Here is a 19,690-nt window from a genome sequence, read left to right as displayed (position 1 = left end):
TAAAGCCAAAAAAGCAGAGATAAAGCCCTTGTTGATATGCCCCTTACTCTCCAGGAGAGTGTGGCCCTGCCCAGACACTGTGGTAATTTTCTGGTCCAATGATGGAATGGAATTTCAGTCCATATAGTGGGTGGGTTATTGAATTCAGGCCTCTTGGAAGATTTCTCACAGATCTAATAGTAATGAAAACATGTGGCTCTTCTGGTATTTTCAGCTGAGAGGACTGTTTTATACTCTCTCTGGTGCAGATACAGTTCACACGACTACTGTAGTTGTGGGAATTGTATAGGCCTATCACTAGTATGTCCACTTTAGCTACTTGGTTGCATAACAAAATGTTAGCCTTATCTCAAATTACAGAAATGGAAAGAGGAACTTGAGATTTAACTAACTAATTTGGTACAGCGGAGATTATGTGTCCTTAATTTTTCCATCATTTGTAGGTAGTAATCTGAGAAGTATGCAGTTTTTAGCATTAGGTTTTTATTTCATACTCCAGAACATTTACATTGTGTTGATAATAATATCTCGAATGCATGCCCTGGATATTTAGAAACAGTAAGTCGTGTTTGCTTATTTATTTGATCTGTATGATTAATCACTGGAAGGCCAGCTATCATTTTCTGAACTTGCTTGTACCAGCAAAGTTATTGTATCCCTTTGAAAAAACACAACTTTGTTAAGTCTTGTAGATGGTAAAACACTGTCCCAAAAGCAAGAGCTCAAACCATTCATGTTCGTAGTACTGTTCTAATCGCAGTCCATAGCAACTACAAGGAGTACTGTCACCATGCGCAGATTTTCAGTAACGGTATCAGTCAGTCAAACAGTCAGTCAAAGGCTTTATTTCGATAAAGAAAACATATCATAAAAGCTACACATTAAAAACAAAAGTAAGCTATTTACATCCGTCCTTAGGTTCATTATTTTCAGATAAAAAGAGTGCATCATAGGTAATTAATTAAAAAATTAGTTAAACATTTCACTTAAGCCTTTTGCTTCTAAGGTGTCAAGCCCATGATAAGAATTTAGAGAGGGCACAAGCATATAATGGGCGAGAGTCTGACATTAGAATGCGCAATGCCTCGGTGTGATGCCTAGTTCCTAGCAACCGGCACAACTGTTTAAGCCATCTTTTTCTTGGTTGGAAGTACTCCGGGCATTCGAACATAAAGTGCGCCAATGTCTCATATCTGGTTATGCAGATGGGGCAAAATGCTGTTGTCTGGGCTAGGGGTTTCCACCGAGATGTAAAGACATGCAGTGGGAGAGTCCCAGTCCTGAACCTGAAGTAGAGGGCCCTATCAAATGGCTTCCCGATAATATCCAAATAGGGTTCCCGGAACGGCAAGTCCTTAAACTTCAAGAAGTCATCCGTAAGTCTGCCCAGTGCTTGGTTGGTGCTACTTCGGGACGCAACCCAGTTCCAATACAGACTCTTGAGTGTTGCCTTCGGAGGGGAGGACTTGCCAGCCCAGGCCTCGCTTAAGCCCAGATCGCCGAGCAGGGTTTTTATGTCTTTTAGCCACTTTATCTTGTGCCATCCGGGTAATGACATAACTTCAGAAAGCCATTTAGCATATTGGGCCAATTCAGGGACTCGCCACAACCGAGCCCATAAGAGCAGCGGCCGCAGCTTCGCCAAGTCGCCAATAGGGCGGCAGCCTAGGTCAAGCATTAGTGGTGTCATCGGGGTACCCTGGGGAAGTGACATGATGGCCCGACAAAATTTATTTTCGGATCTTGACAGCTCGACTGTGTTGCTAAAACCCCATAGTTCCGTCCCATGGAGGGCAGAGCTAACTCCCCTTGCTATGTATATCTCAATAACGGGGGCTATTGGTCTTGCTGCACAGGAGCACTGCTCCTTGAATAAAGCCCCTGCAACCCTCTTATGGGCTAACAACATTTTACATATGTGTGGAGTCCACTGCATGTTGTGTGATAATTGGATGCCCAAATAGTCAAATACATCCACCCTTCCCAAGGGTACAGAATTTAGCATTGGGGGACGCGCAAGTTTTTTTGGGGGATTCATCACGAGGTATTTTGTTTTGTCTGTATTGATTACCATGCCCCGCTCCGAGCAAAAAATTTGAAAGTTGTTAAGTAGTTTTTGAAGGCCCATTGGGGACTTGGACAACAGAAGCGTGTCGTCCGCAAAGAGGAGGGTAGGAATTCGCTCGCCCGCCAGGGATGGTTCGTCTGAAGGATCTTTCAGCAGATGCTCAACCACACCGTTGAAGATACAAGGAGAAAAGGGTGGGAGCTAAAACACATCCCTGGCGGACCCCTCTCTCTACCGGGATTCTGTTGGTTTTCTCGCCCTCTGTGCCCCATCTTATTTGGGCGAAATTGTTTTCATGGAGCCTTACAAGCATTGAAAAGATGTAATATGGTAGCCCCATATCAAAAAGGACTCTCCACAGGGTCTCCCTAGGTACAAGGTCAAAGGCAGTATTTAAGTCGATGAACGCGAGATAGAGACTGCCTTTGCCTATAACCACCACCTTCCAGTATATTAACATCAGTCTGAACGCTTGTTCTATCGTGCCCATGCCAGCTCTGAACCCTGCCTGGTAGTCAGAAAGGATGTCGTTTTCATTGGTCCATTGCAATGTTCTACCCAGCAACACCTTGCCAACCACCTTCTGGGTAACATCCAACAGACTTATAGGCCTATAGTTAGAAGGATCGTCCCTCTCCCCTTTTTTAAAGATGTGGACGACCTCGGCCCCTTTCCAAGACTCAGGGACGGGAGCACCTCTATGGATGGCGGTGAGCAGGCAATGGATGAACTTCCCCCATTTCGGAATGTCTGAACGAAGCAGGTCCCCAGGAATGCCATCTGGACCGGCTGCCTTTTGGGGCACAATGGTACTAATGGCATGCTCCACTTCCTTAATTGAAAAATCGGGCTCACCTAAGGCCCCCTCCCAGACATAAGGATTAGATGTAACTACGATGTTATTCTCAGACTGGCGAGTATACAATTTTGAAAAGTGGGTAAACCACACTTGACTAGTGATATTACATGTAATGAGGTCGCTATCTGGTCTATTTTAGCTCTTATTGTGTCCCAAAAACGTCTGGAATCTTTACCAGAGCTGGCCTCTTTTAGAGTATGCCAGTATTCCTCTTCCCACTCCTTTTTGGCGCTCGCTATTATTTGCTTATGCTCTTTCCTAGCTCGCTGTATCAAGGGTTGTGACTTGCCTTTAATGGCCTCAATTAAAGCTGTTTTTGCATGTCTACATGCCGGTGTATACCAATCGTGTTTGCCCCTTAATTTCCGGGATGCCGTATTCCTGCCCCCGCACACCTGCTTCAGGAATAGTTCCCCTATAGACCTCACTGTTTTCTCAAAGACAGACGTTACCCTCCCTGGTGCTGAATGGGCTGGGTCAATAGTATCCAGCTTCGTTTGCGAGGCTTGCAGTGTTTGATGTATAGTATTTAGCTTTGCTCCGTCAAGTGATACTTTGCTCCACTTTAAACGTCTCCCACAGTTAGAGACAGAGATTTTGTGGGCAGGCTTTGGGATCGTTGCAAGTGTTTTGCATGGCCACGGGTTTTTAAGAGTTAAGGAAAGCGAGTTATGATCGCTTTCTACAGTGGGTGAGACTACCATGTCCTGTACTGAGCCCCAAAGCACAAAATCAAGGAGAATATAGTCAATCCTTGAAGTATGGTTGACTCTATTGAATGTATCAGCACCCATGGGGCCGAAGTTGTTCGGCCATTGGCGGCTCTTAGCCCATACTCCATGGTCAGCGCATTCAGCTGGATTACGCTTTGGGACCATCTTTTAATTGGTGGAATGGTTAAGACTGGGATGCCCCTTCTGGCATCATCTTCACCCAAGTCCAAGATATCGTCTGTTGCAAGGGGCTCATAGGTGCAGTTGAAGTCTCCTGCGACCAGGACTTGGGCACTGTTGTTGCAATCTCTAAGCTCGCTTTCAAGGGTAGTCACTATCGGAGACAGTGAGCCATTTTTTGTACCCCTAACGTAGATGTTGAATAGCTCAAGGATTTGCCCCCTGTATGGACCCCCCAAGGAAATCCTTAGAATATCAGGACTATTGGTCTGCTTATGGGTAATATGGCAACCAAGAGAGATGCTTACCCAAATGAGAAGGCCCCCTGAGGGGCGGCCCTTCCCAGTTCTAGAGGGTACCGCGGGCAGGAAATAAGTGGTATACCCAACTCGATGGAGGGGTTTTAAGCTCCAGGTCTCCTGGAACATGCAGATCTTGTGCGCCTCCACCAAGGCATTCCACTCTGGTGAACCCAGTTTCCTTTGGATGCCTGCTAGATTCCAACTAAGGATCTTGAATGTTTCCATAGTGGCGGGGGCATCGCTTGTTAGAGAGCCCAACCGTTCACTGGGAGAGTTGGGCTGGGCTGTAGGTGTCGCGATTGCTAGGGTAGGCCAGGGTGGAGGACCCAAGCCCTGTGTGGTTCCTTGATCAGTTGTATGTACCACTGGGATCAGATGGTCAATTAAGTGTTTGGTATGTGGATTTGGTAACAAATGGTGATGGGTACGTCAGTACCCTATGTCAGGACCACAGTTTTGTCGCCTGTTAACAAGATTGGGGATGGAGAAAAAACAGTTGTCGTTTGAGAACCCTCCCCAGGATTGATTTCCATAAATCTGCGGTGGGGTTGGAAACGCTTGTTGCGGATAGAAATACCCCAGACCCACTATTCTAATTGCACTATTGGGAGACTCGTTACGATAGCTGCAAATGTACTTGGCGGCGCGTGTGTCCCGGAAATTAACTAGGATACAGTCGCCGGGAATGTCCTTAGCTCTACTGCCCACCCAGCCAACTCTTCTAACAAGCAGAACCTTTCCATCTAACTGCCTTGGTAGGGGCGTACTGTTATTCAAATAGTGTGTGGTTTTGTTCCTTAGTTCAGAATATGATTCCGTTTTACCAGGCTGTAGCCGGGGAACTCCCACCAAAACTACTACGTAAGGTAAACTAGCTGGGGGCAGGTCAATGTAAGGGGACCTAGGCTGTTCGCTACCTGATTCGCCCGGTCTGCTAGTCAAATCTTCCATCGCTTTCGCTACTTTGCTAGGGGTAATTTTGTTTTTGTCTCCCTGTGTCTGTGATGGTATTGCAGTGCTCACTCCCTTGCCTTCGGTGGTTACTCCTTTGCCCAGGACATTTGTATCACCTTCGGTTTGGGTGGTTTCACTAGCTCTAGGCCCCTTGTCCCCTTCTGTCGCTAGGCCTTTACTTGATTTGGTTTTGGTTTTGTTTTTTATACCTGGTGTTGGGAGATTGCTGCTACCCGTTTTCCCGGGGGGACCTTTATGGGGTGCAGGAACAACAGTAGGTGATTGCAATAGATCTTGCATATTCTGATCTTGAATAGCAAGGCTGTTTTTCAAGTGTAACTTAATTAGTGCCTTTAGCAAAAAGAAGTTGTCAAGGGTCCCTTGTTCAAACATTTCGAGCCTTTATGCAAGCATCTTTAACCTCTCAAGTACCAAAAGAACAAGGTACTTCATAATCTGTTCAATATGGGCAATGAGAGGAGTATCTTTAGGGGTGCTTATCGGGCTTTCTAGATTTTGACTTGCACTAGGCAAAGGTGTAATAACAATATTGGGAGTTCCAATGATTGTTTGGGCAGAGGGTTTCTCTAACAGAACTTCTAATCTTTGCAAAAAGAGATCTCCAGGAATAGGGCCATCATTATCAAGGAGTTCACTCTGGGGATCGGGCACATGGCTACAGCTACCCTTTTCTTGAGCTAATTCATTCCTGCCGACCCTTTTCCGTTTGTTCTTCAAGACATTTCCCATGCCCCTTTTGGATCTTAGATCGGGAGGTTTTTCCCCACAAGGGAGTGCAGGCCTAAGCTTAGCCAATTGCCCTCTGGTGGTTACACAGGGACTGCTTTCGCTTTGGATTCCCTCAGAAGACAGGGTTGAATTTAGTGATCTTGCATGGTTCTCACTAGTTTTAGGGTTGTCTGACTGGGATACATAAGCAGTCGGAGTTTGAGACAACCTAACGTGTGAAGATGAAGAAGAAGTCTCAATCGGCATATTGCCAACCAAGGGCGATGAATCTTGGGGCACTGTAACCTCTCGAGTGGCTGGCAATGAGACAAAGGAGGGTTCCAAGATTGAATCATGAGCATAGATAAATTAGATGGAAGCAAGGGGGGAAGAAACCCTACGGGTAGTGACAGGCGGCGTTCCGTATTTTCAATGGCATTAGCCACCACACCAATTGTTTTTTGTAACATACGGTCTATCGCCGTTAAGCTAGGGAGTTGGGGAATGGCCACTGTTTGATTTGCTGCGGGGGCGGTTCTTAGGGCAGGGCGCCTTCCCATTTTGTGGAAATTTAATAGCAGTTGTCAACCTAAATGCGGAATGTAAGTTTTTTTTTTTTTTTTAAATTTGTCAGGGCTATCCAAGATGTAACACACACAATGACACCATGAGGAACATAAGGTACATTGAGGAAAGTGTACCTATATGCAAGCAGACCTCAGCTTGGCAGCTGCTCGCAAGGAATCACAAAGTTAACAAAGAGGCCCTTAGTGCTGCCACAACTGCAGAGAATTGGAACCAAAGGGGGTAGCACTGCACAGCCTCCTCATGCCACTGAGGGCCACAGAGGGCCCGCACTTTGCCTGGGCTTCGCCCGGCTTCCTGCGAAAGGTCCCGACCTTTCAAGTGCCTCCAGGCGCCAGGAATGACGCACTCAGAGAGCGCCGCCGCACAGCCCGCTGGGAATCCGAGTCCTCCGCTCGGCGGCCGCGAAGGATCTTACATGCGGCAGCGGGAGGGCTCGGCTGGGCAGAGGCAGGGGAAGCAGGTCCGTTGTGGCTAGGGGTGAGCTGCTGGTACACCGTTCACAAGTTAATGCCCCAAAGTTGAAATGAGGAATCCATGCTCTGTCGGGAGGTCCCGACCTTTCAAGCGCCTCCAGGCGCCAGGAATGACGCACTCAGAGAGCGCCGCTGCACAGCCCGCTGGGAATCAGAGTCCTCCGCTCGGCGGCCGCGAAGGATCTTACATGCGGCAGCGGGAGGGCTCGGCTGGGCAGAGACAGGGGAAGCAGGTCCGCTGTGGCTAGGGGTGAGCTGCTGGTACACCGTTCACAAGTTAATGTCCCAAAGTTGAAATGAGGAATCCACGCTCTGTCGGGAGGTCTCGATCTTTCAAGCGCCTCCAGGCGCCAGGAATGACGCACTAAGAGAGCGCCGCCGCACAGCCCGCTGGGAATCTGAGTCCTCCGCTCGGCGGCCGAGAAGGATCTTACATGCGGCAGCGGGAGGGCTCGGCTGGGCAGAGGCAGGGGAAGCAGGTCCGCTGTGGCTAGGGGTGAGCTGCTGGTACAACATTCACAAGTTAATGCCCCAAAGTTGAAATGAGGAATCCACGCTCTGTCGGGAGGTCCCGACCTTTCAAGCGCCTCTAGGCACCAGGAATGACGCACTCAGAGAGCGCCGCCGCACAGCCCGCTAAGAATCCGAGTCCTCCACTCGGCGGCCGCGAAGGATCTTACATGCGGCAGCGGGAGGGCTCGGCTGGGCAGAGGCAGAGGAAGCAGGTCCGCTGTGGCTAGGAGTGAGCTGCAGGTACACCGTTCACAAGTTAATGCCCCAAAGTTGAAATGAGGAATCCACGCTCTGTCGGGAGGTCCCGACCTTTCAAGCGCCTCCAGGCACCAGGAATGACGCACTCAGAGAGCGCCGCCGCACAGCCCGCTGGGAATCCGAGTCCTCCGCTCGGCGGCCGCGAAGGATCTTACATGCGGCAGCGGGAGGGCTCGGCTGGGCAGAGGCAGGGGAAGCAGGTCCGCTGTGGCTAGGGGTGAACTGCTGGTACACCGTTCACAAGTTAATGCCCCAAAGTTGAAATGAGGAATCCACGCTCTGTCGGGAGGTCCCGACCTTTCAAGCGCCTCCAGGCGCATGGAATGACGCAGTCAGAGAGCGCCGCCGCACAGCCCGCTGGGAATCCGAGTCCTCCGCTCGGCGGCCGCGAAGGATCTTACATGCGGCAGCGGGAGGGCTCGGCTGGGCAGAGGCAGGGGAAGCAGGTCCGCTGTGGCTAGGGGTGAGCTGCTGGTACACCGTTCACAAGTTAATGCCCCAAAGTTGAAATGAGGAATCATAAATCTTTATTTCGGCCTGTAAGGCCATAAAAGCACAAATACAATAGATGCATTACATTACATAGAACTTGCTGATGATATCCATAGGGCTATGTAAGACCCAATAATACTTTGATAAGTATATGAATTTCCGATCTGAGTTTTTAGGTTGGCGAGGCAAACTCCTCTACTCTCCAGCCTAAAGAAGGTTGAACCATATACACACAACATATGGCCTTTACATTATCCGCAAAATAGTAATCAGTAAAGTGCATATGCATAGATAATAGGGCAAGTTTAAAAAAAAGGACGTCTTCACTCAGATATGGTCTCTATAAAAGATATGAAAGCAAAGCCTTTAGGCAACAAGGTGTCAATTTATAATATTTAAAAAGGCTGTCTCATTAAAAAGCATTAATAATGTTCGGAAAAAAAGTGTAAACATTGAAACTTAAAAAAGGATCCGTATGATCGTATAGAGCCATCGACTTGGCTTGCAGTTCCTGAGAGAGAGAAAGTGAACGTGCAAAACTTCAGTAAGGTTGTTGTTTGGGATTGGGGCCATGCAAACCAGACAGGACTCAAATGAAGCTGGGCTGATGCTTTTACAGGAAAAACAAGCCAAGCTTTTTTTTTTACAACATCTGGTTTAAAAAGAGACAATTTAAAACAAGCAGCAATTTGTGAAGCACTTGGTGATTAAAATAGTACTGAATGTAAAGAATGTCATTTGATTTCATTCATTAAAAGAAAGAGAAAGTATGGGACCCGGTTAGCATGATAAGTAGTACTAGACTGGGCAAGCCTATAATCTCTTCTTTAAGATAGCTGTGCAAGTACACCACACGGAGAATAAAAAGCGTGAAATGGAAAACACAATGGGCATATCGGTATCATACTTAAATAGCCTGAACACCTCACGACAATGTCTGGACCCCAGGTTCCTGCATAACTGTAACAGCCAACGGGACCTTGCCCTCCTATAACTTTGGCAGAAAAATAACACGAGTTTCAGTTTCGTCTGCGTTCTCATACACTGGGCAAACTGGACTGGGAGCGTCCGCCCACTTATTAGTAAATGAACGAAGCAGGAGAACCCCATGTTCTTCGCTAGGAGCAGCTGAATTTCGTCCAGCACCTATTCTTGCCTATACTGGGCTTTTACTTCCAGAAACCTCAAAGTTAAACGACCAGGCGTGGATCCACACCAAAGCAGGGCCAGTTTGTATTCTCTATAGGACTCTAAACTGCCTTTCTAGGGGTTGCGGGCAGGTTTCTTCTGCAGTATTCCGAAAATTGCCCCTCCACATTGCCTCACAGGTGCTCCTAATGTGTTTCAGCCATGGGAGTTTTCCCGCACCTTGGAGGCCCAAAACTTCTCTCAGCTCATCCCTATATGGGACCAGTTTGGGAGTGCTCCACAGGCGACGCCAGAAAAAAAGAGGTCTAAGGGCTACTTCGTCTCCAATCGGTCTGATCCCAAGGTCCATTCTGAGAGGAGTTAGTGGGGTGCTAGAGGGGAGGCCCAGGAGTTGCCTAGCGAAGGTGTTCTCCGTGAGCGATAGAGAGCCTGAATAAAAATGGCCCCAAATTTCAGCTCCATACAGCGCAGCACCCCTAGCCTGTACCTTATAGAGTTCTACCGCAGGGCCTACCAATTTGTGAGTGCAGCTCTTATAAGCCTTTGAGATACCCCCACTGTTTTGGCCAGCTTCAGACTTGCTTTCTTTATTTGTGCCCCGCAGTCCATTTTCTCAGTATGCGTAATCCCACGTACTCAAAGATAGATACCCTCTCTAGTGGCCTTCCTTCTAGACAGGGATTTGGGCGTGTGCTATTGTTCGCATTAAATGCCATATTCTTTGTTTTTTGAAGGTTGATCTCCAAATCCCTGTTTGCACAGAAGACACTAAAGATATCAAATACCCTCTGAATTCACATAGGGGATTTCGAGAGCAGGAGGGTGTCATCTGTGAACATCATAGGTGGTATTTTGCGGTTCGCTAGCCTGGGGGCTTCAATATCCTTTCCAACAGTCAGTGACTCAATTAGGCCATTAATCAAAAAAGAGAAGAGGGTCGGAGCCAAGACACAGCTTTGGTGAACACCTCTCTCTACTAGGAAAAGAGCTGAGAGTTCTCCATTTTTGCCATACCTAATTTGTGCAAAATTGCCTTGATGTAAACGTTTCAACTGGTGGCACAGGTACTCAGGGACTCCCATATCCAATAATGTAGCCCAAAGTTTATCCCTCGGGACCAAGTCAAATGCGGATTTAAGGTCCACGAATATTAGATAGAGGCTGCCACCCTCTATAATCACAGTTTTCCAGAATATGAGTTGAAATCTGAAAATGTGATATATTGTGGAGATCTTAGCCCTAAACCCAGCTTGAAGGGGGAGGGGGGGGGGTGAGAACATTATGCTCCTCTATCCAGGATTGCATTCGCCCTAAAAGTGCATGGGCAAATATTTTCTGGCTTACATCCAAGAGGCTAATGAGGCGGTAATTGGTGGGGATCAGCGGGGAGCCCATTCTGAAAATTCGAATGATTTCAGCCCCAGCCCAGGTGGTGGGAATCGCCATGCCCTGGAGGATGGCCTTAAACAAGAACAACAAATAAGGGGCCCAGACAGAAGGCTCAGAACGGAAGAGGTCCCCAGGGATCTTGTCCAGCCCTGGTGCCATGGCTGGTATTATCTTGCCCAGTGGGGTGACTGGAGGAGTTGGGTCAGGGAAGATGGGAGTGTTAGCCGCGAACCCATCTTTATCCTATGCCATTAGATAAAATTTAAAATGTGCTCTCCAGACTTCCTCCCCAATATTGAGTAGTATGGCGGATTTACCTTCTTGGGATCCCGAGTTGATCACGTTCCAAAATGCTCTCATGTCATGGTTGTTTAGTGCATTTCTAAGGGAGTTCCATTTCTCGCACTCCCAGCTGCTTTTTGCCTTTGCTATGGCATTTTTATAGATTGCCCTTGCTTTCCTGATTAATGGCCTATCATTTGCTGTAATAGCGACTGGAAGAGCTGACTAGGCTACACTACAACATTCGTTATACCAAGGATGTCGTGGTTTTCTAGTCAACCTAGGCCTTTTACTGGTGTAAAAGAAGGTTGCCAGGGTGGAGAGTAGTTCTTGATGGTTGTTGAACATTCTACTTTGGGAAGTGGGGCTACTGTTGGTCACTGAGAGTTGATTCACAACTGCAAGAAATGGAATGATGAGCTGGTATAAAGAATCCAACTTTTCCTGCGATTGGGAAAATTCCCCCTAACAGACTCTGCTCCTGCCGTTGGTCAGTGTTAATCTAGAGCCAGGTGGTGATGATGTTTCAGGTGCATTACTGGCATATGGTGGAATTACCTCTAGAACAAGAGCATTATGGTCACTATCGTGGCGAGGGATAATCTTAAAATCTAGTACCCTATGCCACGATTCAGTGTCTACCAGGATATAGTCTATGGTCGAGGCCTGCCCTGGTCTGTTGTAGGTGCACTTGCCTAGGCTGTCAGATACTGTGTGACTATTGCAAGCTCTAAGTGAGAAACTCAATGTCAGGGTATGCATCTGTAGCACCAACGGAGTCCAACCGTGAACGGGTGATATATTGGGCTCTGGAATGGCCCAAAGTGAGTCCTCCTCACTAGAGATGCTTGTGGCCAAGTCATTCAAAGGCTCAAACTGGCAATTAAAATCCCCACCTATAATTACCCAGAAATTGTCAGGTATTGTTAAAATAAAAGTGGTCAATTGGTCAAGGGTGGAAGAAACTTGGCCATAACAGACTGGCCATGAGTAGACATTAATCAGGGCAATTCTAGTTTTTGTGGTGAGAGTCAGGAAAATACAGAGGATATCTTGTGATGAGGTTTCTATCTGTTTTACCTCACAGCCCAGGTGCACACCAACCCAAATACACAGTCCCCAAGAGGGCCTACCCCTGGCCCCCTGGGTGGCTAGAATGCTAAATGACGCATAGCCTAGTCTATGTGTGTCCACCCTAGCCCAGGTTTCCCTGAACATGCAGATCTCATGTTGTTCTATGAATAGCCTCCAATCCGTGTTATCCAGTTTGGAGCTGAGTCCAGCTATGTTCCAGGATAGGAACGGCAGGCCAGAGGGGCCCACATCACAGTCTGGGCTATGTGATTGGATGTGGCAAGCCCCTCTATGGGTCAGAGGTAGTTGAATGGTCCCCTCCCGCCCCGTCAGGCCTGTGTCGCTACCTAGTTCGAGGTCAGCAGCTGAGGCGGGTGGGAGTTTTGCAACTAGCGGCTTGTTGGTTTTAGTTGCCTGTGAATCCTGACTAGATGGCTGGTGCAGTGGGGAACTAATGGGGGCCTTCTTCTGTTTTCTACTTTCTATACCTCTCTCTCCTCCCAAATGGGCCATCACCTGTACTCCTTTCTGCTTCCTGATCCCTCTCCGCTGTATGAGCTCCTCCTGATGTAATGGGCCCGGGGGTCTCCGTTTGATGGCCGGGACTCTCCTGGGGGGGAGTGGTGTGCGTTAGTCAGTCTGACTCTAGTGGACTATATATGTTTCAAACAGGAAGGTTGTAGAATAATGGTCTTGGAATGTCCTGATCCATACTAGTGTATTGTTTATTCAGATTCCACACACCCCTCTCGTGGCCAACTCTTCTCGTATTGTGTGGCATAATACCTGGTGGAAAGAAGTATCCCAAGGGGAAGGATCCTATGCCCCCCTTCTCCCTCTGGTGGCTGTAATCTAGGAGAGTCTCCACAACCATTGTGTTTCTAAAATGTATCACTACACAGTCCCCGGGGACATCTTTTGGTCTCCATCCCACCCAGCCTACCCTTCACGCCAGGAGAATTTCGTTGGCATCTTTATAAGAAACTTGCCTGTGCTTAGCTAACCAAAAGATGCATTTATTTTTTAACTCAAAATTAGATCCCCTACCCCCCCCTGTTCAACTCTGGGACTCCTGTTATTATGATTACATACTGTGTTGAGGCCGGGGGGAGATTAGTTCATGGTGGGGCTGTCCCAGTTTCAGGGATTTCTTCACCGGGAGCTACCCTTGCACTGCCCCTATAAGATAAGTTGGACCTTGTTGAGGGGTAGCAAGTGCTTGTGGTCTTACTACAGGTAGCCTAGGATTGTTTCCAATCTCGGGCCTTTGGGAGGATCCCTGGCAGTGGGTGCTGTCGTCTGTTCCTTGTGGCGGTGGGTTATTCAAGCGTTTACCAACACCCTTCTGGTTAATATGGGTAGGTCTGGTGGAGATGGTCATAGGGTCGGTTGCTAGGGACACCGGCCTGATAGGAAAAGGGGCTGGTTGTGGAATTGGGAGTTTTGTTGGCTCAACCCCCTTAGGAATTGCCTCTAACTTGCCCACCCATAGGTAAACCATTGATGATAGCTTAACAACCTGCTCCAATAGATTGCTAAGTTCATCCTTTACAGTGGACCTTATTTGGACTTGTAGGCCCGCCACCAAATTAGTCACCCAAGGTGGTTGCTCCAAGCAAGCTTATAATAATGCCCCTGATACGGTTGCCCCAAAGTCACTGGTTGTTACATTGTCCTCCGTTTGTTTTATTCCGTTTAAGCCCCATGGTTTTGGCGAGTTTGTATCTCCATTTTTTTGAACGAGCACCCTTTGGGTGCAACTCAACAGTTTGTGTTACACAACCCTTTGCACGTGTCCTTGAGTGGTCTGTTGGTGAGTCCAGGGCTAAAACAGAAGGAGAGCCAACATAGTCATGGATGGTGCAAGGTAGGGCTAAATCCAGGGTTAGAGAGTGGCGCCTTTTGGTCAGTTCGATTTCCGTGGCAACTACACAAATTGCCCTCTGTAACATTCTGTCTATTGAGGTTGGTTGTAGAGAGGATACAGGCTTGCAAAGGTGCTGATTGATTTTTCCCCACGCATGTACGTTTACCCATGTTTGCTAGAAGCGGTGGAGATAACTCGGTCCTTTATAGAGGCTATATCCACAATAGAACTTCTCAGTGGTTCGTATTAGGGAGAGGTACTCATGTTTAAGAGATTTTTTTTAAAGTATACGGGGCAACAGAGGTGGTGGCCACAGAGAGGATGGGGTTGCAGGAAAATACTGGGGCGATAGAGCGTGCAACAAGATGTAGAAGACACTGACCTTATTTCATCTGCCCGGTGGAACCACAAGCCCAAAAATATCCGATGTCAGGGCTCAGAGGAGTGACCCAGCCCAGTCTCCTTTGGGCTCTGACAGGCGCAAACTGGCCCGGGCACGCCCTCTTGCCCCCCCCCCGTGCTGCGGGAGACCTGGCTTGTGTTTTAGCAACTCCTGGCATGAAGATCAAACGATGGCGTGGTGTGCACCGCGAGTCAGCCTGGGGATTGTGGTTTCCTGCTCCCCCGGTCACACAGGCAAAGGTATGAGGTACCGCGCTTTGGGAGTCCTGGCTTGTGTTTAAGCGCCTCCTGGCACGAAGATCGAACAATGGTGTTGTGCGTGCTGCGAGTCAGCCTAGGGGTTGTGGTTTCCTGCTCCCCCGGTCACACAGGCAAGGTACGGCCTCCGATTTTACCACTACTAAGGTTTACAAAAATATGATGCATACAGAAAGAGTTTACCGAGCACAAGTAACATTTTATTCCTTTTCATTCACAAGTCAAATATTTAGTATTGAACAATCAGCATTCTATGGGCTTAGGGCCTGATGTATCAAACGTGGCTGTTTATCTTTCTCTGATGGCATTTCCTACCCAGGACAGGCATTGAAAAACAGCTAAATGTCTGCCCATGTAAATTAGGCAGGTGGAGAAACAGCCAAACCACCCATGGCCCAAAGTCCATCAAGCCCTCGGAGGAGTTTGAGCATGGCAGGGTCAGAGTAGTCTCCGCCGTCATCAAAAACAATGTCCCACCTGAATTTAAATCAGGCTGGTGGACCATAGTATCGGCGGGGAGGGAACAGTTCAGGCCCCAAGGTTTTAGCCAGGTGTGGGAACGTGACTGTCTAAATTAGATGTCAAAGCCCACCTACTCATGCATTCTTTATTCTTTCTTGGAGTGCTCCAAATTCACAATATTCAATAAAGTGCCATTATTCGAACAAGTGGTATTACAGAAAGCAGCTTCTGAAAACAGGAGTCATTGTTTTGGATGACAGAGGAAAACCGGAGTTGAAGAGCCGCCTGGCTGAGAGCGATGCAGGTGTGCTTTTATGAAACCCAGCGTGGAAACCATGAGAGGATTTCTTTGCAGGAAATTAATTTTGTAATTTCATATGCCAGTTGAAAGCATAATTCAAGGGCTGTTCTAGCATCAATTATGCTGCTTGTTGCATTTTACATTTTGTGTTGTGGAGAGAATAGGCCGAGGAGCAGCAGTGCTGAATAGTTATTTGTGTTTTTTTGGGTAATAGAGTAACTTACTTTATTGTGATATAACAAACCCACTTTTCAGTCAGTCCATGATTTGTTCACTGCTAATACACTGGACTGCTAATTTCAGGTGAACCTCAATATCCCGCTTTCTTTGTAGCTGTTTTCAAACTCTGGAACCTATGCTGAGTAATTGTTACATGAATTCTGCAGGGGTGGTATGCATCTTTTAGTGAGGTTAATACTGTCGCTCTCCGCACATGGGGACATTCTTTAAAGTAGCCTTTTTCCCTTTCTAAATCCTCTCTCAGAACAACTGTCAGCTGTAGGATTCAGCAAATATGAACTGTATACATATATGCAAAAGTGAGAAAGGTTCAGGGAGTCGGATAATGGGCCCTAGTACTGCCTTCCTCACTGTATGCTGTAAAATTATGAAAAGTGCAGTTTTCTACACAGTTTTCGGGAACAGCAGTTGCGTCGGTGGCTCGTTCAGGTCCACATCAGCCTCTGTCACCCCGATGACAGGCCTCTATTCCGGGTAATACTGAAGGTCCGTCTGCAGCCGCGCTCACACTGCTTCCAACCTTGTTAAAAGTGAAGATCTGTCACTATATGAACGACCACATTTTTGTTGCCGAGGGGCGGCGGAGAAATGGGACTTATTGATTGAAGTAGAGAAAAAAAGAGAAAGCATCTCAGAGCTCCGGGGTGATACTGATAGCAGCTGAGTGATGACCGAGCGAAGACTGAGCCCTTACTACGGAGATAACAGCGAATTATACATCATTCAATAGCAGCATTAGATAGACACAGTTAAAGCTACCTCAGTGTTTAATCCTGCAGCATGGCCCAATTTCTCCAAACCTTCTTCAACTAGTTACTGATTCCATCTCCCTCCAAGTCTCTTTAAAAAATGTCTCACCTCTACTTTTATGTGCACTTTGGCATAAAGTGCCCAAAAAGTTAGACATAACGATATACGATTGCTGAAGGTGTAAGTAAGTTCTCCTCCATTTTACACCGCAGTTCTCCTTCACGTATTTGACCCATGGGTCCTTCGATATTTATTTCATCTTCTTTCCCATGCCGACTGAGCATTGCAACATCCAAAACATTGTGAAATACTATACATACGTTTATTATTTTGCCAATTTGAATTATTGATTAAGACAGTACGAGGTTGCTCCAAAGAGAACGTGCATCAAAGGAAGTGATTAAAGGGTGAGTGAGTGAAACAATATAATCGCGGTTGAGCTCACACAGAGCTGGAGCCTCAACGGAGATGGATGCCCCGTGACCAAGCACATATATTGTGCCTCTTTGCCCCAACTGAATTATATGTTGCGGTGAACTCACCCAGTTAGCGGCCGATCCAACACAGACGGATCACAAACTAGCGATTGAAGCGCTTGGATGAATAACCTGTGACACCCAGTCCTCCATCCATTGGAAGTCGGGATACTCCCTTGATTTAAGTCCCTTGAATCCGATCAGGTGTTTGATTAAGACCACCTTCCAGTCAGGTTGCCCCTCTTTGGTCCTGATGAAGACCCGCACGGCCAAGGCTTAAAAATCCCTAAGGCCATCAAGACGGGTCGAAACATCGACGCACACTCTCTACTACCTGGGACACATAATCAGTTCTTCGTGCTAGACCACTTATTGGGTCGTTTTTTGAAGTATAATAATATAACTCTGAAATTGTTAAATGTGACCAGGTCTTTTGGATTTTGGACGGTGAATTACAACCGATCCCCATTGTCTAACTCGATTGAATGTTCTTATTACTATGTAACTTCCATTCCTTGTTTCACTCACTCACCCTTTAATCACTTCCTTTGATGCACGTTCCCTTTGGAGCAACCTCGTACTGTCTTAATCAATAATTCAAATTGGCAAAATAATAAACGTATGTATAGTATTTCACAATGTTTTGGATGTTGTTCTTTGTTAGATTGAATTACATACTGAATATTGTGAGCTCCGTTCCTTAAAAGATTTTTGTTTTTGAGCTCAGGATCAGAAAATTATTCAACTAAGCGAAGCATATGGCTCAGATGTATCAATAATTGGTCAAGGACCATTGTTCTTGGTATCGAGATTACACCCAGGTCCTTTAACCATGGGTTACCCCATTTATGTAATGACTGAGCATTGCAGTAGCCAATCCGTCTTATTTTTTAACACTTTTCATGTTCTTTCTAGTTCGGCACATGGACCAGGTTTGTTATTCTTTCGCCTGTGACGTCAGTTGTGCCATAACTTGTTTTATTGTGTTTGCTTTTATAGTCAAAACTGGGGTACCTCACCTTGGTGCTGTGTACGGGCCACGCCCTGATCTTCGGCTGGAACAAGTTCCTCAAGGCTTCTCAGTACAAGTGGTACCTCCCACCGCCCTATATGATCTCTCTGGTCATTCCATGCATTGTGCTGGCCTTCAAACTGATCCTGATCACCCCCTGCCTGGACAGAACCATCACACGAATCCGACAAGGGTGGGAAAGAAGTCCCAAGTCTCCAAAAATGGCACAACATGAAAAAGGCGAAACAGAAATGAAAGCGATGGTTTGACCCAAGTGTCTGTTCTCTAGTCTGTTTGCGGGTCTGTTTTTTTTTTTTTAATGAGGCTGTAAAAAGAAATTCATTAAACAAGGAATTTACTGTTTTGATATATAATATATGTAGCTAATATTCCAAAGTTAATTTGTAAAATGTATTCTTGTGCAGGCTTGTAATCACCTGGTTTATGTATTAATTTTGTAATAAAATGTATTGTATAGTTACTTTGCTCTCGTAGGGAAGCATCATTGAGGTCTGAAGTCTTGAGATCTCAGTAGCAGGGTCAACATTTTACAACAGTGTCCAAAGTCTCAGACTTTGATTTAGAGTTTGGTAACTAACCCTATACAAGGGTACAGAGGCACCCACCAGTTACTGGTAGGTGTCCTGCCGCCACCTTACTTTAGATCAAGTACTTCGTTTACTGTGAAACATTTCTGTTCTTTATTGAATTTTACTCTATATCCCCTATGTTTTTGCAGTCTTGTTAATTATATGATGTATGCATGTCTTGTTGTTTATTGTGCCTAGGAGCCCAGCTCCTGTCTTTTGTTTGCACTTTACAAATTTTAGTAATAAACTTATGATCCAATGTGTTCCTTATTTTTTAAAGGCATCCTAAATAGCATCATTTAAAATCAGTCCCTATTTGACTATTTGCTTGTCACAGTCAAACACACATATGGTTAGGAGACAATTATAATCACGTTGCTATACTTTATTCAATATATTCAGCCCACTAAACATTTTGGGGCCGATTTAATGGAATGCGAGTTTTTGCCAGATCAGGATTAGTATATCCCTCGGAATGAGTGACGTAGTTTGGAGGCCCCTCCTACTTCAAGTCATGACAGAGATCCGTACAGTAACCAAGCGATTCTTTCTGCTTCACTTTAAAACAGATGCACAGGGGCTTCTGTTCTTCAAAGCACTGATTGACATGGAGAAGAATCAGACTCCATTTTGGCGGAACATCTAGAGACTCCAAGTTAGAGCTTACAGATGCTTTGAGAGTTTAGAAATTGCACCAGATGTTTGTTCACTGGAAAAGCAAACTGTCTTTGTGTGGCAGCTGGCCATTATTTGTGGGTATATGGATGTTCACAAAAAGATCTAACCCCAAGGCTTTGACTACCACAGTTTGTAAAAAACTTTTTGTTTGGGAACCCAATATGTTCCTCAAGAGACCATTGATAAAAGCTATGTTCAGAACCTGTCCGACCGACACTCAAAGATAATCGAGGGATCTTTACATAGGCTACTCGCTAAAGAGGGTGATGCCAGCAGTCTTACCCACCCATAGGCTCTTTTGTGGTACAGAGGGCACTTAAAGAATGCGGTCCAATCAAAGTAGCTGTCTTAAAAATGGTTACTGTTGGTTTTGCGTATCATTTATTAGTGCTGCACTGAGCCCCTTCTTTCAACACGCTACATTAGTGAGTAGATTCGTTAACTGTGTGGATCAATTTAACGTGACCATCCAGCGAAATGTGTCACAATAGATCTCAAAGCCCCAGCTGCAACAATGAAAAAGCAGCATTCTAGAATGTTTATTGTTGGTGATTATTTGAGATGCTGTGATGTGCAAAGAGAAGGCACCGTTGGCCCAGAAGAAGACCAGGCAAAATAATCTGATGTCAAA

At 46.4% G+C, this 19,690-nt stretch overlaps 1 protein-coding gene across 1 annotated transcript in view; it reads left to right on the top strand.

Moving 5' to 3' along the window:
* LOC146789337 (metalloreductase STEAP4-like) overlaps positions 1–18,640 on the top strand; it is a 370,171-nt gene extending 351,531 nt beyond the window's left edge. The window contains exon 5 of the mRNA XM_085631177.1: positions 17,779–18,640. Coding sequence (XP_085487303.1) covers positions 17,779–18,060 — 282 coding nt within the window. The 3' untranslated portion in view covers positions 18,061–18,640. The remainder of the gene's footprint in view (positions 1–17,778) is intronic.
* Positions 18,641–19,690: the final 1,050 nt, after the last annotated feature.

This window comes from Triturus cristatus, chromosome 10 (assembly GCF_964204655.1).
Source record: "Triturus cristatus chromosome 10, aTriCri1.1, whole genome shotgun sequence".
Lineage (NCBI taxonomy): Eukaryota > Metazoa > Chordata > Amphibia > Caudata > Salamandridae > Triturus > Triturus cristatus.
The sequence above is the reverse complement of the archived record's forward strand: the minus strand, read 5'-3'. Positions and strand labels throughout refer to the sequence as shown.